This window comes from Kwoniella pini, chromosome 6, assembly GCF_000512605.2.
Source record: "Kwoniella pini CBS 10737 chromosome 6, complete sequence".
NCBI classification, from domain to species: Eukaryota; Fungi; Basidiomycota; class Tremellomycetes; order Tremellales; family Cryptococcaceae; genus Kwoniella; species Kwoniella pini.
In genome coordinates, this window is record NC_091721.1 from 1,754,990 (window position 1) to 1,777,126 (window position 22,137).

The 22,137-nt window shown below is 41.0% G+C and overlaps 13 protein-coding genes across 13 annotated transcripts; 3 read left to right on the forward strand and 10 right to left on the reverse strand.

Moving 5' to 3' along the window:
• Positions 1-231: 231 nt before the first annotated feature.
• I206_105107 (uncharacterized protein) lies at positions 232-555 on the forward strand (the record flags this gene model as incomplete). Its single annotated transcript, XM_019154411.1, has 1 exon — positions 232-555. The coding sequence occupies one exon, from the start codon at positions 232-234 to the stop codon at positions 553-555; it is 324 nt and encodes a 107-aa protein (XP_019013151.1).
• A 20-nt stretch (positions 556-575) lies between these two features.
• I206_105108 (uncharacterized protein) lies at positions 576-852 on the reverse strand (the record flags this gene model as incomplete). The annotated part of the gene is made up of 2 exons (XM_019154412.2): positions 576-610; positions 654-852. 2 exons carry the CDS (start codon positions 850-852, stop codon positions 576-578), a joined length of 234 nt encoding a protein of 77 aa, XP_019013152.2.
• Positions 853-1,360: 508 nt separating this feature from the next.
• On the reverse strand, positions 1,361-2,207 carry I206_105109 (uncharacterized protein; the record flags this gene model as incomplete). The annotated part of the gene is made up of 5 exons (XM_070203060.1): positions 1,361-1,457; positions 1,668-1,813; positions 1,899-1,973; positions 2,056-2,116; positions 2,203-2,207. The coding sequence occupies 5 exons, from the start codon at positions 2,205-2,207 to the stop codon at positions 1,361-1,363; spliced, it is 384 nt and encodes a 127-aa protein (XP_070059161.1).
• Positions 2,208-2,574: 367 nt separating this feature from the next.
• I206_105110 (uncharacterized protein) lies at positions 2,575-4,474 on the forward strand (the record flags this gene model as incomplete). Its single annotated transcript, XM_019154414.1, has 3 exons — positions 2,575-3,531; positions 3,596-3,883; positions 3,986-4,474. 3 exons carry the CDS (start codon positions 2,575-2,577, stop codon positions 4,472-4,474), a joined length of 1,734 nt encoding a protein of 577 aa, XP_019013154.1.
• A 171-nt stretch (positions 4,475-4,645) lies between these two features.
• Positions 4,646-6,225, reverse strand: I206_105111 (uncharacterized protein; the record flags this gene model as incomplete). Its single annotated transcript, XM_019154415.1, has 4 exons — positions 4,646-5,109; positions 5,183-5,373; positions 5,432-5,990; positions 6,057-6,225. The coding sequence occupies 4 exons, from the start codon at positions 6,223-6,225 to the stop codon at positions 4,646-4,648; spliced, it is 1,383 nt and encodes a 460-aa protein (XP_019013155.1).
• Positions 6,226-6,887: 662 nt separating this feature from the next.
• On the reverse strand, positions 6,888-8,178 carry I206_105112 (uncharacterized protein; the record flags this gene model as incomplete). Its single annotated transcript, XM_070203061.1, has 6 exons — positions 6,888-7,041; positions 7,099-7,111; positions 7,200-7,398; positions 7,501-7,606; positions 7,661-7,761; positions 7,867-8,178. 6 exons carry the CDS (start codon positions 8,176-8,178, stop codon positions 6,888-6,890), a joined length of 885 nt encoding a protein of 294 aa, XP_070059162.1.
• A 420-nt stretch (positions 8,179-8,598) lies between these two features.
• I206_105113 (uncharacterized protein) lies at positions 8,599-9,795 on the reverse strand (the record flags this gene model as incomplete). Its single annotated transcript, XM_019154417.1, has 5 exons — positions 8,599-8,646; positions 8,708-8,890; positions 8,949-9,248; positions 9,307-9,562; positions 9,614-9,795. The coding sequence occupies 5 exons, from the start codon at positions 9,793-9,795 to the stop codon at positions 8,599-8,601; spliced, it is 969 nt and encodes a 322-aa protein (XP_019013157.1).
• A 407-nt stretch (positions 9,796-10,202) lies between these two features.
• Positions 10,203-10,892, reverse strand: I206_105114 (uncharacterized protein; the record flags this gene model as incomplete). The annotated part of the gene is made up of 1 exon (XM_019154418.1): positions 10,203-10,892. The coding sequence occupies one exon, from the start codon at positions 10,890-10,892 to the stop codon at positions 10,203-10,205; it is 690 nt and encodes a 229-aa protein (XP_019013158.1).
• A 715-nt stretch (positions 10,893-11,607) lies between these two features.
• Positions 11,608-13,815, reverse strand: I206_105115 (uncharacterized protein; the record flags this gene model as incomplete). Its single annotated transcript, XM_019154419.1, has 10 exons — positions 11,608-11,810; positions 11,876-11,965; positions 12,033-12,122; positions 12,175-12,371; positions 12,427-12,484; positions 12,546-13,021; positions 13,078-13,176; positions 13,239-13,342; positions 13,400-13,497; positions 13,563-13,815. The coding sequence occupies 10 exons, from the start codon at positions 13,813-13,815 to the stop codon at positions 11,608-11,610; spliced, it is 1,668 nt and encodes a 555-aa protein (XP_019013159.1).
• An 894-nt stretch (positions 13,816-14,709) lies between these two features.
• I206_105116 (uncharacterized protein) lies at positions 14,710-15,987 on the forward strand (the record flags this gene model as incomplete). The annotated part of the gene is made up of 5 exons (XM_019154420.1): positions 14,710-14,844; positions 14,916-15,186; positions 15,241-15,368; positions 15,429-15,705; positions 15,767-15,987. The coding sequence occupies 5 exons, from the start codon at positions 14,710-14,712 to the stop codon at positions 15,985-15,987; spliced, it is 1,032 nt and encodes a 343-aa protein (XP_019013160.1).
• Positions 15,988-16,187: 200 nt separating this feature from the next.
• On the reverse strand, positions 16,188-17,078 carry I206_105117 (uncharacterized protein; the record flags this gene model as incomplete). Its single annotated transcript, XM_019154421.1, has 4 exons — positions 16,188-16,484; positions 16,559-16,711; positions 16,780-16,985; positions 17,042-17,078. 4 exons carry the CDS (start codon positions 17,076-17,078, stop codon positions 16,188-16,190), a joined length of 693 nt encoding a protein of 230 aa, XP_019013161.1.
• A 326-nt stretch (positions 17,079-17,404) lies between these two features.
• Positions 17,405-19,693, reverse strand: I206_105118 (uncharacterized protein; the record flags this gene model as incomplete). The annotated part of the gene is made up of 9 exons (XM_019154422.1): positions 17,405-17,776; positions 17,827-17,926; positions 17,979-18,221; positions 18,279-18,435; positions 18,492-18,686; positions 18,740-18,867; positions 18,916-19,026; positions 19,080-19,192; positions 19,250-19,693. The coding sequence occupies 9 exons, from the start codon at positions 19,691-19,693 to the stop codon at positions 17,405-17,407; spliced, it is 1,863 nt and encodes a 620-aa protein (XP_019013162.1).
• Positions 19,694-20,037: 344 nt separating this feature from the next.
• On the reverse strand, positions 20,038-21,537 carry I206_105119 (uncharacterized protein; the record flags this gene model as incomplete). The annotated part of the gene is made up of 4 exons (XM_019154423.1): positions 20,038-20,321; positions 20,376-20,463; positions 20,511-21,034; positions 21,084-21,537. 4 exons carry the CDS (start codon positions 21,535-21,537, stop codon positions 20,038-20,040), a joined length of 1,350 nt encoding a protein of 449 aa, XP_019013163.1.
• Between the last annotated feature and the right edge of the window lie 600 nt (positions 21,538-22,137).

Below are 22,137 nucleotides of genomic sequence, written 5' to 3' on the forward strand. Positions count from 1 at the left end.
ATTTGAATACATGACGAAGTGTCCATCATTTTCGATCTTAACGACTCTAACTCCACTTTTTTCGATTCTATCCAGATAAGACAGATGGCTGAATTGTTCACCATGCATACGCATTTTGGGGAAAGGTAATTTTCCAGAGACAGCCAATAATAAGTCGGTACTATCAGAGGATTTAGACCATAGATTCAAATGTTGGTCTAATTATTGCAACATGATGTATCTTGGATTGAAATGCCGATGCATAAATTGCGTCTCCGAAAGAAAAAAGATAGGGTACAAGTTGAAGCTGTTAATCAAGTTATCAATATCGGAGGGATAAGGGTACAGCCAAGGGATATCATCATTGCTGATTCCAATGGATTCGTAATTGTACCCCGAGCAAGGGCAGAAGAAGTAGCCAAAGTAGCTAAACGTATAGAGGAATCAGAAGATAAGATTAGGGAAATGATCGAGAATGGTTTAACATTGGGAGAAGCAAGATCGAATTCTGGATATTATCTATTAACAAAGAAAACAATAATAATGAAAGATCGCTTTTTGGATGCATTCTCATAATATATATCGTTTTATTACCTTTACCACCTGATCGTAGCACCAGCAATTTCAAGATCTTTTTTGAAAGCATCAACCAACGATAACAGTAGTATCTAAACCAACGATAACACCTTCATATCCTTTTTCAATAGCCAATTTTGCTTCATTACCAGGTGACCAAGTGATAACAGGGATTCCAGCTTTTTTAGAAGTTTGAGGTGCTTTAGTAATCAATCCATATGTTGGTCTACCATCATACCATGCTTCTTTGATATGATTTACTCGTTCAGCTATGGTAGGTTTAGCTTTATCTGACATTATGACTCGCTTAGAAGTTTCGCAGAATTACAGCAATAAATACCGAAATTTAACATTGGAAGTTGCATATCCTTGTCTGCTCTTGATAACTTTAGCTTCGAGGCAGTAGAAAGAGTACTTGTAATACTTATCGCTGATCATCACATCATCTCGGTATTCATTTTCGGTCGAAAGCAAGAAAGACAGTCGCGCACGTCATATTTCGAACACCTCGTCAACATTTCGGTATAATCCCAAGCTAATTACAAAGCAATGTTTCGTAACCATTATCGAAAGTTTGATGAAGTCGTCAATGGTAACGGTCGGAACAGATAAAGTCAAGTAACAACAGAAAATACATACAATTGCCATTGCCATTTTGTGCTTAGAATACTAGTTGGCCTGACTATACAAACAATGCGATTTGACCAATATTCTTTGATACCATATCGGCGTGCTTGGATCCTCATCTACAGCATATCTTCCTGACACGATGACCTTCCATAAAGCCCTATTTTCGACAATCCGGTCATTGCCACAGTGGAGTATCTATCTTATCAGACACATCTTTTTGTGTGAATAGACTTCTTTCTGGGTTCTCCTTTATCCTATCATCTTTGATCATTCTGTCACGAGTTGACCGAGACCAAGCATAAACGGATAGGTGTTGTTGATGATTGACAAGTTGTATGTATATGAGAGAGACACAGAAGGAGAGGAAGACGAAGGCAGGGGTATTTATTTGTCAGCGAAATGCAAGTGGTAAACCAGAAGTATCCCGAACAATCAAAATGATAATCCCAAAGGGAATGTAAAGCGGGGTGTCCGATACTCACCTAGAATCTATCCTTGCGTCTTCACCTTCTACACCTATCATGGCTTGTGGCTCTCTAGCTTCTATCACATAATGATTATCGCAATGAGGACAATATTCATCTGATTCTTCATACGTTGTCATATCTTTACGAAATGCTTTTTTGCACTATTTAAATGAAAAAGGAGTTTAGCGAAATGATTTCAGCATTTCACAGCGGGATCAGTGTATCACAAAAGAAAGCTTGACTCACTTTCTTACACATAAAAGCCATTTCCATCGTTTTTCTTAAAGGGTGATCTTGTGATTCATTGTGACATTCAGGACACTAACAGCAATCATACATGATCAGTAATCCGAACTCATAGCGGCTTGGGCATGTCATTGCCATCAGGCTAACAGAGACCTACATCGAAGAATTTCTTACAGCATGGTGCCCTGATTGCTACTTGTGCGTTCAATATGTGTTTGCTATATGATGACCCAAACTTCAGATCAGCAATTGAGGGATGAAGGAGGAAACGCATAACTCTTGAGGAGGGTACTGATTGACTAACCACATATCGGATCAACTATACTTCTTGAGCCTTTCGGTGAGATCCCTATTTGAGTTTCTTATCTGCAATTCTACTTTGTGATCTTCTTCCGTTTGTACCAAAGAGTCGGTCCTGCTGTGTTGTATTAAAATTACTAAAAAGCTATCACCATTGTCATTATTTCAACTTTTTTCCACAGAGACGTGATGTTCTCGGTGCTCGGAAACGCGTCCTCTTTTAATTACGTAATCTTGGTCCTCCTAATATCTCGAATAATTCTGCATTATCATCCTCACCCATTAATCTGTTTCTTGATTATTCCCATTTTAAAAAGAGTATCATCCTCATCCTCACCAGATAAGATCAAATTATCAGCTACAACAAAGAGTAAAGATGGAACAAGCAGATCTAGTCAGAGCATTAGAATCAATAGATCATACAGATATATTAGCACATCATGTGAACCTCCCTTCAACAGATCATCATACATTCCAAGTAGATCATCAAGATCAACAACATGTTTCACATAACATTATCGATAACACTAATATCCAAACTTCAGGTCAGGATGAACAAGCAGTTTTGAATGACGAGACAGAATTGAATACCTGGTCAAGGGAACAGTTACAAGCTGAAATTGTAAAATTACGTCGGCTGACCAAATTAAACAACGCCATATCTTCAGTGAATCCTGAAATCCAAAATCAACATCAAGATGTTCAATTAGCTCTTCAGGTAGTATCAGACGCGAGTCATGATAATCCATCAACAAATTCACTTGATCCGGTACTGAGATCAACTCAATCCTCCTCGTTAATCGATCCTCCTTCTAGCGAATTAAAAGAAGGAAGACCAAAGAGGAAGAGAAATAATGAGAATGGCTCTTCTGTAAGAGAAAAAAAAGTAATGAAAAGACATGAAAGTACTGGTAAAAGATTGGAAAAAGATCGTAAAACAGAATTAGCAAAAGCAGTACGATATAAAATGCGTACATATATCGGTGTAGGAATGGAAGATCCATTACCTCATCCTCATCAAAATAAATCAGAAGGAGGAGAAGATGATCCTAACAATACATTATTGTTTGTTCCAGATTGGTCTACTCAATTGAATAATACCGTTAATTCCAATTGGGTAGATCGGATTTCACAAGAGATTTATCAAGAAGCTTTAGCTGGATTACATCCTAAAATACCCAATGAAGATATTATCATGGATATTATTGAAATGACGACGAAAACTGCTTTTATCAATATGTGTAAGAGATATGCTCAAGAGAATGATCCGAAAGGCGTAGAAAGGAGAGATAGGTATACTAAGAAAAGGCGAAGATGGGCAAGAAAAGATCTTGTGAGTGATTACCTTGGGATGGTGATGGACGTCGCTAATCTGGAATACGGATGGTACTGAATAGAAACAAAAAAGAAGGACTCGAGCAGCTGCTGATTCAGCTTTTCAAGATCTTCATCTACCACCTTCAGCTCTTCATATCGATTATATGTCATCGGAATATTCTTCATCAGGTGAAAATACCGATGGAGAGACTGAAGAAGGTTTATATAAACGAAAGGAACAATGGAATGAAATGAGGAAGAAGCAATTTGAGGAAGATAAACCTGTTGTGAATGGAAAAGGAGGTTGGGCAGTGGGAATCAGTGAAAAGGTTCTAGAGGTCAGAACTCCTAGATGGAGGAGTGAAACAGTGCGTGCTAGAAGCTTACTCTCAACTCCATTGATCGACGGTAGCAGCAGTAGCTGAGAAAACAAAAGGACTTGGCTAACACTTGTCATATGTTTTGTATAGCTCAACGACATTTATCGACGCCTTGATGCTCACGCAACTCAATTCTCAGATACTCGAGCAAGCGGTTCTTCCAAAACAACGCCGCATTTACATAAAGGTTCCGATGCGCCTAATATACGACCAGGACATGTCGCTCCTTCCCATAGACGATTTACGATGGAAATTGGTACTATGAGAAAAGGAGGGACGCCAAGAGATTTAGGTGAAGGCTGGATGTGGGCTAGTGGTATGGGTGGAGTTTGGCCTGAGGAAGCTGCACGTTGGATAGGAGAAGGTCCCTTTGAAGTTACTGTTAATCAACATATCAATTCACAATCGGCTGACAATGGTCTGACGATCTCAAGCAATAACCACAGTCATTTAATCTCTGCAGCTGGACAGGCTGCGGATACTTTAGAAGATGTTGATATGGTCGTGGATGGCATCGAAGGAGGTAACGAGCTGGAAGCAGCTAGATTAGGTCTTGTGAATGCTTTAGAGGGATTGTGATTTCAAAACATCTTTCCTGCGCGCGTGTCTGTGTCAAATCATTGTCGATCAGTTGTAAAATGTCTTATATACGGCAAGTTTTCAAAATAGTTGTTATATCATGTCTCATTCAAGATGATTTGAATATGCAATTTTGAATCTGGAATTTACGTTTTACAATATCAGGAAGCTCTATACTCTACATCCAGTTAATCTTTGAATTTCTCTCAAACTATCATTTTGAATTTCTTCATATAATTCAAAATAATCTTGTATTTTATGACCTAACGATAATTCCATTTCTTCTCTTGCATTTAAGTCTTCTTCTTTTATTGTTTCTTCAGAATGTTCACCTAAATTAGATTGAAATATACCAGCTGCACTTGCAGGTAGAAAATCTTCATATACAATTGGAATATATTTTACTTTTCCTTGTTTAATCAATTGATCTAATGAATATTCAGACTGAATAGTACCTTTTTCATAACTTGATGTTAAAGTATATTTGAAATATGCTAAATTCGCTTTACGTATATCTTCCCAATTATCTGGGAAAGGTTGAAAAATCTTAGATAATTTAGATTGCCAAATTAAATTATTATCTGTAGGTGTAAAAGATCCTGCTTTTTTCATTAATGATTGATAAAGTGCATGACCTATTTTGAAGAAAATCCATATTGAATTAATCTGTACCAATACATTCCTTGAAAAAATTGTAAAAAAGCTTACCTTCTCTTGTTAATGCAGCACCTCTTGATTCAATTTCTCCAAATCTAGCTCTATGTGATCCTTGACTTGTTTCTCCTTCACAATCACCAGAGAAAATAATAGGTTCAGTTAAAGCTTGAAATGAAGTTTGACGAAGTAATATAGGACATTCTCTAATTGGTGGACCTTCAATAACTTTTTTAGGTGGAATACTGAATAATCAAGTAAAATTAAATCAGTATCAATTCAACTATCATGACCTCAACTTACCCTCTTTCAGACATTAAACGTTGTACAGAATCAATATCTAAAGTTCTAGGAGTTAAATGATTTATATGTGGACCTTTAAATCCAACTATATCAGCTAAAAGTGGATGAAATTTTTTTAATTCATCATATTTTTTTTTTGAAATTAAAGATTTTTCATGCCATTTAAAAATTTCTAAACTAAAATTAATTAATTCAATTGAATCTTCAAGAATTAATCCACCTTGATTTTCTGATTTTTCAATTAATTTTAAAATTATTGGATTATTAAAAAAAAAATTTCTTTTTAATAAAATTTCATTAATTTCTTTAAAAAGTTTAAAATTTTTTTTTTTAATTAAATCAATTCTTAATAAAGATGTAAAAATTCTAAATGGATTTTTTTCTAATGAATTATTATTTTTTGGTCTAAATGCAGTTGAATGAATTGGAATTCCTAATTTTGTTAAATCATAATATCCTATTGGAAACATTCCCATTTGTTTAAATAATCTTGAAATTATTTTTAATTCTTCTAAAGTACCTAATCTAATTGCACCATGTCTTTCTACATTTAATCGATCTAAGCATCCCCCCCAAAAAAAAGTCAATACATTGACATTCAAAAAAAATACGCTTGAAGACTCACCTCCTATTTCCCATAAATCCGGTTTGATTTTTTTAATCTCTTTATTCACATCATTAACTAATTCGACTAAATCTCCGTAAAGTGGTACTTCTTCTTTATACATATTAGATAGAGCCGTACAAAATGAAGCCCGAATATCATCTGGCGAAACAAATGGTTGAGCAATCATTTTGTATTCTTCTTTAGCTTAGAATGACTTGTTGTATTTTTCCTACTAATTATAATATATCAATAAGTTTGTGATAAACAAGGTATATCAGATTTGGTTAGTATTATAATATCAGAACGATGTAAATTCAATGAACGATGGAGGGGGGAAGATTGACATTTGGACCAGGCTAATCACCCTCGTTTTATATATACCTTGATATTCAGGTATATCCTTCATTCTCCTGATCATCGTGTATGCGCTGCTATCGTATCTCTGCAGGCGTTATACTATATGATCATTTGACTAATTGAACTACTCCTGATGATAACATAAGTAAACGAGCAAAAGAATAGTCCACGCGCGTGTTTGTTTCACATGTAAACAGCTACTAGTAGAATATCAATATTATTATAAGATGAATAAGCGCTTATACGAGTAAAGCATCATTAGGTCCCACATTAACCGAGAATAAGTTTGCTCGCTCTTCACACGACAATTCAAATAGGAACATGAGTGTGAATATGCATGTTGCCTTGTGAGTGACATTGTGGTTGATGTACTACTGTCTCCTTGACTATGACCTCTTGATCATCTTTTTACATCTACAATGCGAAGAACTCCTCCTATCGAATAAACTTTTCGAAACCATCTACATGTGTGCCACCATCGCCTTGTACACGTTATGCTACCCCCAGAATTCTGAGCAGAACCTTCCCTATCCTCTCACCATCATGATGCTCTTTGGTATATCCTCTAGCCTCTTCAGCGAAGTCTTTATCAAAAGTACCTTTCCTCTCGTAATTATTAATGAAAGGGATGATAATACCTTCATGCCTGCGCAACCGAAATTAGCATACATCACCTATCGGACGAAGTGCAGAAACGACTTACCATTCCGGATGACCTGTATTACAATTGCATGTCGGAATAATATAAGCGAAATATCTTTCTATATATCGTTGATATGTAAATTAATGAAGATGTGGACTTACCTTGAAAGGCAATAATGTGGATATTACACCAAGGTTCACTCGGTAAAGTATGATGATGAGAATGAGTAAAAGCTGGAGGATTTTTATCTTTTGGATAAAAAGCTACAATGCCTTGTACAGGGCATTTTTCAGAAGTACCAAGTAATTCAAAATCCGATGGTACTTCCGTAACGATATCAGAATGGATTTGTTGCATATACTAGTAGAAATAACTCTGAGTGAGCTAGCTTGAAAATTCCGAATATAACAAGCCGAAATCCAATGGGGCATAGGCGAAAATTATTTCAATTGTCTAACTTACGACGTGGTCTTTCAGAGTTCCTAAATCCTTTGCTGATTTTTCATCTTCACCCCATACTATACTTTTCCCTATATCCGTTAGATTCATTCTTGTACTTCCCACTTCCCTATAACAGATTATCAGTTTCTTTTAAGCTTTACGACTTGAATTAATAATTCACCATCCTTTAGAATTCTCCTTGATTTGTGAAGGTCCAAAAGCTCTGGCGATGACTTGTAATCCAAAACAAATACCTAATATCCTTATACGTGGATATTCATCCTGATTTTCAACAAAATACTTTCAATCAATTAGGAGAACTTTATTTTTCTCCAAAGTAGAAATTGGCAAGACCAGAAAAAAAGTGAAAAAAGGTAAAAAGCTTACATAGATTTTGATTAAATATCCAGCCAGCTTCAAAATCCATCTAGTATCACTATGAGCTTCATCTTCAAAACTGCCTGAAATTACAATTGCATCAATTTTTTCTAATTCTTCATCTTTTGGATATTCTCTTTTTTCTAATACATCATATGTTAAAGTTTCAAGACTTAAATGTTTTGGTAAAAGTGGTTCAAATAAATTATGAATTACATCTTGATATTCACCATGTTCTTCTATTGATTCTTTTGTAAGTGAATCACATTTGAAAAATGCTATTGTCAATTTTCCTGAAGGTTTATCAGTAACTGATGGCATATCGAATTATCACAATATAAGATATGTCTGATTTGTAATCAAAAGAAAAAAGAAATGAAAATCAAAGGAAGTGATTAAGCAAAATTGAGATTCTTGACTATGCTGTCATGCATTGTGTAATTTTCGTTGATCATTTTGCGATTTGGAAATCTCGCCAAGACAGGGGATATATATAATAGCTGGACTTTGCTGATATTACGTCATTTGCGGGGGAAGATGATTGCCGGGAATGATCCATATGCAAGACATGTAGGTGATGATGTCGAGTATGAATTTGAATGGGTATGGTTATGATTTGTGTGAATCTAGTAATATACGTTGAGGTCCCGTAATGACGATCTTGTTAGGAAGACGGGTAGGGTAAGCCTTTGGAATGACCGGTAGTCTTTCCCATGCGTCCGCATGGTATCAATAAATCATCTACTTGTATTTCTGAGATGAGGGTATGAAGCCAGGAAGGGAGAACAACTATACATACACTGTTGAGACTCTCTTCTCTATAATCAAGCATGCGAAAGACCACACTCACTTCGAAGATATTCTCTGCCGAAGCGCCATACCCTCTTTCTCCTTTGACAGCACTAATTGTCCTACTTCCACTAACAACTCCTATCACCGCTCCTGATTGCGCATCTACAATTGGTCCACCAGACGATCCGTTTGAAGGTAAAGTAGAAAAAGTGATATAAGGTAAAGCCGATGACGTTCCCGGCTTATTGTACTTTCACTGAGCCATGATCTAACTATAGGAAAAAAAGGGTTACACTCACTTGAACCTCCCTCCAAGAGTAGTTTCTATATCCCATCATTTCCGCTTCTTTCCATTCTCGCCTTACTTCTCCTATCCAGGCCTGACCAGATCCATATTGATGTACTAAAACTTTTTGTCCTTTATATATTGGGAAAGGACTAACGGGTAAGCTACGTAAAATGGGTGTCTTAGGGATAGTGCAAATGAGCAAGTCGGAGATAGATCCTGAGGGGAAGGAGGTTATAGGGATAGGAGAAAGTTCGGAGCTGGATGGTAAGATGAATGAATGAATATCAGAATTGGCATATCTCGTTGATAACTATATATTGACGCATTAGCGTGATTGTTTCGTTGATTGAAATAGATAATAGACATACTGCATCTAAAGTATGCGAACAAGTGACCAATATCTGCTCTTCCTGCAGTTTGTTTGGTTCTATTATGAATCCAGACGATATTTCGAAATCGACATCGCCTCTTTGGTTGCTGACGGCATGTATAACAAGTACAATGCCATCTCCTAATCTGTCGGAGACACATTCAGAGTTATCCGAACGACGAGAAATTTTAGGGTAAGACTCATAAGGCAAAACATTCTGCAGAGCGCTTGATGTCTTGAGTCGATGGGATCCGCTAACGAGCCGAATTAGACTCTCACTAGAGGAGAGATAGGAGCGAATGTACTTTGAGATTGGATCTTCAAGGTGTCCTATGCCGGGCGGAGTGGTTCGGCGATTAGGTTGAAGAAGAGGTAATTCAGTTGTCGTAGCATAGGTATGGGCGTATAAGCCCAAACGCCCAGATCCTTGCAGTGAGAAGACGTTCAGAGGAGATTGTCTCAGACATCTTGAAGACCCCAGCGGCATGATCAAGTTCTGATATCTCAGGAATGATAGAGAGACATATCCGACATGCGGGTGAGGATAAGCAATCTTTGGTTCATTGCACATTGACTTGAATGCGGTATCTTATCCGGTTACTCGTGTTATCTTCGGCCGATTAGGTATGAATGCGAATCTTCTTCTTTCCATACCTTCCTTTGCACAACACCATTATAAAAGATCATAACCGAGTCTGCAAATATTACATGTGCATGGACCGAAAGCATCAAATCATAATACAAACATATTCACTCGTACACAAAACTGTCCGAGCTTTTACAGATAGATAATTCGGGTACAACTATGTCTGTTCGATATTCCTTCTCTTTGCAGCGACTTTACAGAAACTCGGACTATGGATGAAATCATACAAACCTGGTATCTTGAGCCATCTAGGTCAACATTCCAACACCAATCACTAATAATCCTATTATACCCCACAAATGACCGACAATCGTGGTCGTTTCAGATCCACTTCCTTTATTTGACCCTGTATACCTTTTGAACCCTTCTAAAATTCCACCATCTCTCACGTCGGCAGTTGCACATACATAAGCCGCTTGAGAATTGTTAAATGCTTCTTGAGGTACATTTTCATTAAAGCATTGAATCCAATTATTCATAGCTTCAGGTTTATAACCTGTTGTTGGACCTGATTGATATCCAATTCCAACTAAAGGATCATTTGATAAAGGATTATATTCGAAAGAACACCAATTTATACCTGGATATCCATCAAATGAATTAGAAGTTACATTTGTTGTATTTGTCAAATCACCAATTATTGCTTGAGTATATACTAATGAAGTTATATTTTGTTCAGGATATTTCTCTTCAAAAATTGAATTTATTTCTGATTGATTTAGTTTTCTAGAATTTGATAATTCTTGAGTGACAAAAGTACCATTAACAGCTGAACAACATTTACTTGCAATTGTTATATTTGAAGGAACACATGCAGAGAAATTACGATGAATTACATTAGGAGGTTCTCCAGGTAAAAAAGGATATGACCATGTGACATTTTCTGAAAGTTGAACCGTATATCCTGATCCATCTGAAGATGCGTTTTGTAATTGCATTTTGGTTATTTTGTTTCTGTTGAGATTGAGTGGTTACAGCTTAAGGATCTGAATAAGATAAATCAGCTGCGGATTAAAGGGGAGATTTACCATAACCTCGCCCTTTTTATATCATTTATCAATACTCCGGATTGAGATTTCCTTGCCTGAACGGCCACTGTACCCGCTCGACATTCAGGATCAGTGCCTGTGCAGTATCTCAGCCACAGGGTAAACTGATTACATTTCACAAACCTTTGAATGGGGTCTTGGCTTCGTTGTCTATTTTGGTCACACTCGGAAGACTCCATTGAGGCAGTGCAGCAATTGACTAACAGCGAAAAGACAGGTGCAATCGACATTAAACACATATTCTGATGCCAGGCCATCTAAAAACGGATCCAATTGAATTGTGTATCCTCAACGATGCGCACTTACCTCTGGAGCCATCCGCGCCACCACACAACAGCGAGATCCCTAGGATTGTGACGTAGGGTGAATTGTGAATGAGGCGAACAATCAGATGAGGTTTGCGTTCAACACGACTAATTCCTCCGCGTTGTGCCGTTTGTCAGATATGCTGGAAACTGGGGCTGTACTTGACACGAACCAGATTTTGCATGTTGAGGATTCACTTATGATAATACAAAGTAAAGTCTGTGTAAGTACTTATGATAACACGACGAAGTGATCAGATGATTGTTAAATATAGTTTCGAGCTCCCGGTAGCTCATCCTCATAGGCCATTCAATTTCTCAGCTTCCTTTTCCCGCTTGTATCGCTCTCTCGCCGCTTTAGCAAGAGCGAAACTTTCTTGTTTGGGGTTCTTTGCTTCAAATATATGATCGAGATCTTCAAGAGACAAACGTTTGGTCTCAACCGCAAAGAGGTAAATCACGATCACACCGACGAAATCAACGGCGAAAAAGATTAAATAAGCTATCGACGAATCAAGATCATCAGCATGCGAGTTCTCTGGATACGTTTTAGATGATTGTACTGACTCTTCCATCTTAGGGCTTTGAGAGCCGAAGGAATAGCGAAAGTGTTAATCAGATTACAAGCTGCTCCTAACCATGTTTGAAGAGCGATACCTTGATAAACAAGCACCAAGTCAGTCTCAGCAATAACCCATACTTAAAGTCAAACAAATTCAAGCACCTTTGGCTCTGTTTTCCATACTCAAATTTTCAGCTACGTATAGACCTTGTAACGGAGTGATACCGAAACTGTACCCGACCATGAAAAGGACTGGAATTGAAGTCAGCTTCGCCGCTCTTCATGAAGCTTATAGAATACGTACAGATGAAGGTGATTCCTGCATTCGCTCTCGTTGCAGTCTGAGCGCCAGCAGGTGAAAGAAGACCCGCGGCGAGTGCCATACCGACCATACACGAAGTGATACCGGACAGAAGCAAAGGTCGTCTACCCATGTAGTCGGTAAGAGCGGTTCCAGCCAAAGCACCACCAAATGATGTAAGGGAGTTTGCAAAGTTCAACCTGATCTTTACATGAGCTACATACCTCAACGGGGCAGTGATAAAACAAAGCTTACACTCTCTGTCTGTCTGGACTGTTAATACCAGCTTGTTCAAGTAGAACAGGAAGGAAATCTGATCGAATCCGATCAATTCCATATCCTTCTCGATTGGTACGGGAGGAAAAAAGACTCACAAGAGATTAGAGCATTACCAGCCCAGGCACCCCAAATGGCAATTATTGCGCACATTCCGAATCTATATCTGTTTGCTCTAGTTTTGAATAATGCTCTAAAATCCCACCATCTCTTATCGGCACCTCCAGCAACCAGGTTCTCTTCAAATTCGCCTAATTGTAGAAGAACCATAGGTGAATTGACATCATTGTCTCTGGAATGTAATTTAGCTAATACTCGTCCAGCCTGTTCATCTCTACCATTAATAAAAAGCCATCTTGGAGATTCAGGGAGAAGCATGACAAATGCAAAGTTTATGACTGCTGGAGCGGCTTGAAGGAGAAGAGGACCTCTCCATGACCAATTACTGGTTTTTCTACCTAGTGGAATAGATATACCAGATGCCATGAGTTGACCGACATAGTAGAATGAGTTGAGTAACCCCATGTATCGACCTCGTGAGTGGGGTGGTGTGATTTCAGACATATACGATTTACTAAGAGGCTCTTTCATTAGCGAAGAAAGCTTAGAGTCAGATGGGAGACCACTCACGCGGAAGAAGCGGCTAAAGTACAACCTAATCCAGTGAACATTCTTCCCCAGATAAACATCTGGAAGTTGTGAGCTTGGGAAGTGAGAAGAGCACCCAAGCTGAAACCATATCAGCTCGATCCGTTCTTCCGTTCGATCATGAATGTGAAGCAAGCACTTACATCAAAGTAAGATTACCAATTGCCATTCCCCAACGTCGACCGATCTTATCAGGAAGATAAGCAGCAGGGAAGAAAGCCAAAGTCTGGCCAACAGAGTACATTCCCTAGAATGCGTAATCGAATCAGTCTAGGTTGGTCTCTCGTCGGCAAGGGATACTCACGAAAACGATACCAGTTGATCCACTAGCTGAAGTCAATCCAAAATATTTCTGCCACTGCTTCATACTGTTCACAGCTCCCATGACAGTTCCGTCAAAACCTGCGAAATCCAGACATTAGGATACCAGGTTTAACTTGACCTCGGTCATAACAGGATAGACATACCAGCATCTCCACCGCACATAAGAACAACGGTGATGTAAAATACCCATTGAGCCATTCTCCAATCTCTCATGGAAATACCAGGGTCGGCAGCTCGAGCAAGTCTCAAAGCGGTATGCCTATCTTCAGCTGACATAGCAGCCACACCTCCAGGTTTGACAATGTAATCTTGAACCTCATTATCATGATGTTCAGCTAAAACATGTTTATCGTCTTCTACTGGAAGTATATCTTCGGCGTCAGTAAGATGAGACATCTTGTTTAAGATCTCCTTGAGGATCGTTCTGGGTAGATGAGAAGTATTATTCCGAAGAACTTTTATTGACCTCTTTATATGATCTCCGATTCGACTTGTTAAGATAACTTTGGCTTATCTCCCCCATCCGTAGTCGGCAGATCTCCCCCACTCTGAGTGCTGGTCATATGATAAGCTTATTTGTTCATCCGGAGCGATCTACTAAAGGAAGGTGGGGGACCACAATCTATATTTTGATAAGGGAAAGAACAGAGTCTCCACGGGGTGATCAAGTAGATAAGGGATATCAGAAATCCCCACCCGGGCCACGGTATTAGTTTATCGCGGCAGCATAATTGGGCAATTGAAGTGTGAGACTAGCAGTGTGGAATTCTCGAGGGAACCAGCTGCAGGTTGAAGTAAGAGGAAACGAATTTATCGGTGTAAGTTTAGCGCGATTTGCAGGCTAAACAAAATGGTTATCAAAGGCTGAATGGATCAAGGCGGTGCGTGAGAAAGCAGGAACAAATATTATGTTTATTTCATATCAGGTCATTCAAAGTGTCTTCCTCTCATCGTATGCTCACTAGTCGGACATCTCCTAAATATCAAGGGTAAATTAATGATGAGGACGAGAGACGGGCAATACAAATCACATGAACCGGCAGTGCCAATATACGGTCGAAGATCACAAGTTACATGTTGCTCACAGCCGTCCTATAGACCCGACAAGGCCACCATATCGAGGTTATCTTCGGCTTGTTCCCCTCCCCACTTCGTGAGACATGACGCATAGAGTGGGGTGAGCGGTAGAGGTATGAGTAGTACTTATATCGTAAGCTGTTCAAAGGTGTGCAGAGATAAGCTGATTCAGTAAGCTCAAGACGCAATTCTTCACGATAGCAACAAGTGAAAATGGTACAAGCACTCACCCAAACTCTGTTGACTGGAGCTCATCCTCCAGAGGATGTACAGAGGGGTACTCTCAAGTTAAGAGGTTCACATACTATGCCAAATTCGACTCATCATCCCGATTTGGACACTAAAGGAGTGAGTATTCACATACTCTTTAGTATGCGAATTTTCCGAAATAACGCTGATGAAGTGGATCGTTGATCCAGTATCAAGTCGTAAAAGGTGTTGTTCCGAAAGCTCGAGCCGCCGAATACGTTGATCGAATATATCATTGGCTTGAATCGTTCGGGACAGGATTCAAAGCGAATGATAAATCCACTTGGCATATCGATCAGCTCCCCACTTTTCATCGAGGTGGTCTCTATAATCGGTATGGTGTAGGTCATGAGCAATTCGTATGGGATATAAGGGGTGAAGAAGCTCTTATCAATGAATTCGCGAAGATTTGGGGAACAGAAGAATTACTGGTATCTTTTGGTAAATTTCTGATTCCTCATGACACAAAGAACTGAATGCTTACAGTCTGGGTAGACGGCATAAATGTCACTCTCCCTTTACCTGCCGAGGAGCTTGCTGGACAAAGGAGTGCCCCATGGCCTCATGTAGATCAAAGTCCGAATAGAAGATACAAACATTGTGTTCAAGGTATAATGAACCTGGTAAGTCTGTATCTTACAGCTCTGAAGCATAGGTTAGTCGCTGATGGAATGAGAGATTAGGAACAAAATGGACCACAAGATGGTGGACTGAGAGTACTTGAGGGGTCCATTCAGCATTATAACGAATTCTTCGAAGCTTTCAAACATGAAATGCCAGAAGAAGGATGGACCTGGAAAGATGCAGCATGGTATAAGGATTACCACCTACAATGGTTCTTTGATCGGGGTTGTAAATGGGTCAAAGTAGAAGCTGATCCAGGAGATTTGATTCTATGGGACTCGAGAACTATCCATTATGGGGCTTTGGCTGAGGGTGATCGGCCGAGAATAGCTACTTGTGAGTATCCCCATCTATTCAGTAAATCAAGGAGGCTAAAGATGAGAATTCTCCACGGCAGATGTATGCTATAAACCGGCGTCGGATCTACAACCTGAAATGAAAGAAGTCCGTAGAATCGCTGCTGAGCAATATATCTCTACCACCCACGATCCTTTGATGTTCAGGATGACAGGAAGTAAGATTGATGCTCCAGCTATGGAGAATGAAAGAAAAGAGCCACTCAAAAAGCCTATCCTGACAGAGAGGATGCAGCGATTAGCAGGGCTGAGAGACTATTAGCCAATGGCGGAGTAGTTGATGTAGAGATAGTGGTAGCATCCCATGAATGCAGATACAGCACAGCTTGACCAGAGGATGTGACAATGTGTATAGCAGATTTTGATGCATTGTAATATCGTTGGATCTCTCGAAGATTACGCTCTTTGTTGCACACCGCAGATGCTATCAAAATCAGGTATTCGACATGGCAATTTCAGAACCTAGTAATTTCCCAGAGCGGGCTGTTTCCTTACCCAATCACCTTGAACGATTTCCGTGTAAACCCATCTGACCAAGCTTTCTCTAGTTAGTTGTTGACTCCCTTTGAAATCTGGCCCATAAAACCCTGCGTAGACCCGCTCTTCACCTGTTCCTGTTGACAAGTGGGGAACGCGAAAGATTGTGTATTCGAAATTTTCATCCGCACATATGGCTCCAATAGCATCCATCTCTGCTGATCCTTGAGGGACAACAACGGGCGGGAATATCATGGTTGTTATGTATTGTATCCATGTGTACTATGTAGTCAATTTTCGTTACCTGTCAAATCGGCGTTGTGTCGATGGAAGGAGGTTAAGCAAGGCAGACTTACCTCTTCCCCGGGCAGCGAATGAGCGGGAGTCGATAACGCGAGAAGCCTTTCTACACCATGTTTCTTCATGACTCGCTTGATCAGGGGGAATGAATCGGCAATAGGAGTAGGTTTGTATCTTGTGAGAAGGTAGTAGAATGACATGTAGGCGCCCTGTTGCACGGAGTAGAGAGAGGCTTAGTGTATATCGTTCGATGCAGTTGGACATTGGGTAGACTCACCAGAAAGCTAACAACGGAAGTAACCCCATCCATCACCTCATCCAATTTGCTTTCATCGGTCAATCCGCCTTCGACTATCCTGACTTTGCTTGCGTATTCCGTTACGAGCTCTTGAGGTAGCTTCGATCTATTTCTGACCAACAAAGACACGTTGGGTCCATTGGACAGAGGTAATACATGCTTGAGGAATGCTACACCGGATGCACCTATTCACAACGCTTTAAACTGCAACTCGACCGCGATTGGGTCAATCAATCCTCACCAGTTGCCCCTAACACAAGTATAGTCTCGGCAGACATCGTGATGAAGCTTTCAGGTTGCGAATGTTGCACACTGACATTGTGACGAATGGACAAGTGCAAGTACTTATATCATTCAATAGTATATGTAGCAATCTACCTATATATCTCACGACTTATGACCATCGGTCTCGCGAACCGGATGAAGTAATCACGCGTCATCGACGACAAAAGCAAACTACTGATTTATGGCTTACGGCAGACAAATCAGTTTTCAGACGGAGGAACGAGAGATGCTTTTAGATAGATGCTGCACAAGATTATTTTATTTTGCACGAAATTCATTATATACGTATAATATTACTGATAGCTCGATATTTTAGGCTCTACTGTGCCTTTTTAAATTCACCTTTGACAGGTCCAGGTTCCGAGATCTTCCCATCTTTCCCGTGTTCTGGATTATAACCTTGTGCGTGATGGTGCGAAATCGAGTGATCTCGCTCATCTCTCGAGCGGATCTGTTCCATGACCGATTCCCCTTCCATGTCTTCCATCCGACTTTCCAAGTCACCAGAGCCTTCCGCGAGACCTTCAGACTCTATTCTCTTTCTCTCTTCTGCCATAAGCACTTTACTATATGGGCTCCGTTCCCTGATCCAAGGTCCTTTGAAGAATGCGATAAATGGGATAGGCGCAAGAACCAAAGCTATACAGCCAATCATAAGTAAGCCCCATCGAGGGGTCAATGTATCGAAAATCTAACTACAGTGTGAGCAGATATTATCAACGGGACGATGTCGGAGCTCACTTGGTTTGTAAACATCGCAAAACTACTTCCAACCAGAATACGGAGGAAGGACATCCCAGCGACAGCAGAAGAGGCATGTGAGCCATAGCATTCCGAAAGACTGCGACAGATCAGCTCTGAATTTCTTCAAACATATCTGCGAAAACACTTACTAGATAAAACAGGTTTGATAAATAGTGAAAGCCGCAGCTAAGATAATCCCCACCCCTATACAAGGGCCAATCCAGTGGACACTCGGTATCGAGGTCAGACCGAAAATTATACATCCAACAGCAAATACGATCCCAGCCACGCATGCAGCGAAAAGTCGCGCTTCCACGCCTATCCGAGCGACATGACGTTTGTACAGCGCGTCTTGGAAGAAGTTGAGAAAATAACCAACTATCGTTCCGATCCTGAGAGGGGGAATCAGCTGCAATACCAGTCAAAAGACACTTTGTACTTATACGTACACGATTGCCCAATACGTGGATCCCGAAGCGGTAGTTCCGAAACCATATATGGTTTCGAAGACATACGGCAAACCAGCAATCTGAATGAAGAAAACTCCCCAGACTAATGCTGCCCAAATCGCAAAGAAGGTAACGACGGGTTCCATAGTCACGAATACTATACGATTGCCCCGTCAGCTCACGATAAAGTACTAAGAGGAGGGTATCGCTCACATAACGGTCGACCTAGACTTCGCCTCATTGCAACCCAGAAAGCCTCCTTGTCCACCTCGCTTCTAGCTGTATATCGTCCACCGTCCTGCATCCCACGCTCCGTACGCAATTTCTTTGCCTTCCGTCTGAGCAGCACCGAGGCTCGAGTCTCTCGTAATACGAAATAAGCAATTGGCCAATAGACCCCGCAGGCAACTGGATATAGTCAGCGTCAAAGATCTTGTCCAGCTTGGGTGCTCCGTGCTTACTCATTTGTATCCATGCTATCCACCGCCATTCCAATTTTGGGTTCGCTTCTGCCCAGCACATGGTTGCTGCCCCTAGTCCTGGGCCAAGTACCACACTCAAAGTGAACAGTCCCATCGGACCGCCTCGTCTATCGATGCATCAGTATTTTTCGAGATCGTAAAGAAGATAGGCTCACTTATGAGGAGGGTATAAATCAGCCACCGTTCCAGCTACCACAGTTGCTCCTACACATCCCGTTATACCTAGTAGGAACCGGCCAACAAGGACTGTCGCGGTGTTTTTGCCACTGAATTGAATGCTGTCAGCAAATGAACGTAGCAAGCGACAAACATCACTGACAGACCATGCGTTAAATGCACCAGAGTATATGATGCAATTGAGCCGATGTACATCCAATAACGTCCAAATTCCTCTGTCAACGGTGCTAAAGCCAGCGGTCCGATTGCAAAGCCCTGTTGTAATCAAAGATTTAGCGAAGAACAAGTTGTTGCCTAGATCGAGTGACTTACCCATCCATACAACGATATACCAGTTGCAGCCTGTAAAGCAGTAGTTCCCAAGTCCCGTCTCATTGATGGTATACCGATAGAATAAGACGAAGTCTCAAAGGCGGTGATGTTAGCAAAGAACAAAGCCACTGCCATGATACCGAGTTTACGTCTTTTGGAGAAAAAGAACGGATTTTCTTTCGATGCTGTCGGAAAGTCTACCCATATAACGCGAGTCTGCTCTACTTCTCCTCCTTGATCTTGTATATCCGCCAATTTTGCCAAAGAGACCACCCCACGAGATGTCTGACCAAGGACTGGACCCCAAGTGCATCCTGGTGGTAAAGGTGTCACAGATCGAGATCGCTTATTCGATTTTGGCGAGTTTTCTGAGGGGATGAGAGTCGCGGAAGTGCAAGTTGAGTCAAACCCATTTGTTCGCTCATTACGATCAATGTCAAGCATCGTGAATCGATCACAGTGGGTCGCTGAGAAGGTACAGAAAGGCACTATATGGACATGGTATTTGACAAGCTAATTATCTTGAACGAACCCCGTCAAATAGTGAATTGATATTTTTGTGCTTGCTTGCTTATTCACTACTCGAATTTAATATTGGAAATATGAAATGTTTGTCGGATCGGACCGATAATCAAAGAGTGACTCACGGCAACACACCGCTACGGCCGATAAGAACCGTAATGCGAGCTCGTGTATGTCCAATTACAAACTCCCTCAGATGCATTACGATTCGTTGTAATCCCTGTTCTCTACGGCCGCTAATCTCGGCACCTCATTCCTCGTATATGTCACGCCTGCACACTTTTTACCCAGTCATATTCCCATTCTTTCTCACCATCCACAATCAGTTCAAAATGCACTCTTGGTTGTTCTCCTTTTGTATCGAAATCAAAAACACCAAATCGACTATCCCCCTTCCACTGATGATGTATCGGAATGTCAGTCGGAGGATGCCCGACGTACTCTCGCGTCCAAGGCAGATGGAAGAAGGATAAAGGAGAGGTTGAGAATTCGATGACAGCCGAAGCTTGTGGATATACCGAATCTGATCGCGGCGGAAGAAGAGTCGTGGCTAAGCAGAAAGGGTCAGAGATCCTACTAACGTCACGAGAAATTTCTTGCTCACCATGTTCGTGTCGGTCACCCGAAATGATTACAGCTCCACCCACAGACCATAACTCGTTCATTATTATCTCCCTCTCATCCAGATATCCCTGTTCAAGACGATTAGCGTCACGTGATGACTACGGGCGACACTCACAGCCCATGAGTCCAACTCATCCTTCCCTTCCGACCAATTTCGAGTGACAGGTACACCAGAAACCAGAACCAGCAGTTTTCCTTCTCTTCGCCCTTTTTGCTCTACCCAATCCTTGACGGCTCGCAATTGCTGCCCACCCAACATCGATCTTTTGCCATATCCTGCTGAAGAATTCCTTCCGGGTCGTTCGGCCGGTGTAGATCGATATGAGCGGTTGTCGAGAATGAAAAATGATACTTTACCTATGTCAAAGGAGAAGTATGTGGGTTCAGCGGGATTGAGCGGCGGTGGATTGATGGATCGCTGGTAGGAGTTGTACGGCTCCATAGCATTCTCGAATATTCTGAGAGACTCGGAAGATGAGGAGGGCGAAAAGTCGTTGATAATTTCATGGTCGTCAAACATGTGGATCCACGGTATACTTTTTAGTAAAGGTGTCCAAGAGGGACTGGAGTACACTTGCCGATATAGCTCGCGGTAATAGGAGGTCGTGTAATCCGATATTGGCGTGGGAAGATCAGAGTCTGCCAATGTGAGCTAAATCCGTTATACGACTGGTCACACTCAACTCACATATGAAGTCTCCCAAGAATAACATGGCTTCCGGCTTCTGATCCATTTTGTCGATTGCGTTGTGCAGATGGGTAAATCCTCTCACCGCCAAAGGATGAATAAATGGATTGTAAGGCCATCCTGGCTTAAGACAACTACTGCTGACAATAGTGAACTTGTCCAGGTCTGCCTGCTTCCGGCGGGTCGTGAAAGACCCTTTGATATCTTGACCGAGGCGATAGTAGTACTCGGTATTCGGTAAAAGACCGTCTAGCGAAACGGGAATGGTGAAGTCTGTTTCAGAAGTGGCTGTTGGTAAATGCACCGAACGAAACCTTCCGATAGTCTCAAATGTCGCTGGGTTGTAGGTCAGAGTCATGTTCTGCATGTCGGGTATCCGAATGAGAAGTTTCGCGGTATCGTCGGTAACCCATCCTAATCGACTGAACTGTAATTTTGCCTCTGGATACAGCATGTGAGTCCGGTACACAAAGTCTAGGCAGCACAAGGGCGCAAGCAAGGTCACTACTGCTCCCAACCAAGAGATGAAAGGATAGTTGGTGGTATACAGTCCCAGGAGACACCATAGAGCAGAAGCACCCTTATCGTATCCCGAGCGTTTGGTAGCGATTGCTGGACGGCTTAGCCAGAAGGACACCAAGTAAATCGCTGATGAGGTATATATGATGGGCAGATATTTAGGACCAGACGGATACTACATAAGCAACGCAGAGGAGTTAGCTGTGCGGATATCCATCAGGACGTACCAGTCGTAGGAAGACGTAAGCGTGCCATTTCGAAATCAAGCTCGAAGCTATGCAAAGTAGCTGCAAAGATCGCTGCAACATTGGGTAGCGATACAGAGAGGATAAGCGAGTAGTTTTAGTAAGTCAAACAGCGATTCTGATTAATACTTATCGTGTGACTTGTGGACCCGTTGAACGTATGATAAAAGTCTCAAGCTTGAACTGTCGGATAAACCGATTTTCCCTCGTACCGCGACTGGCACTTTGCGGAGGAAGCCATGGATATCGGAGATTCCACGAGATGCATCTCATGCATAATTGCCAGCATA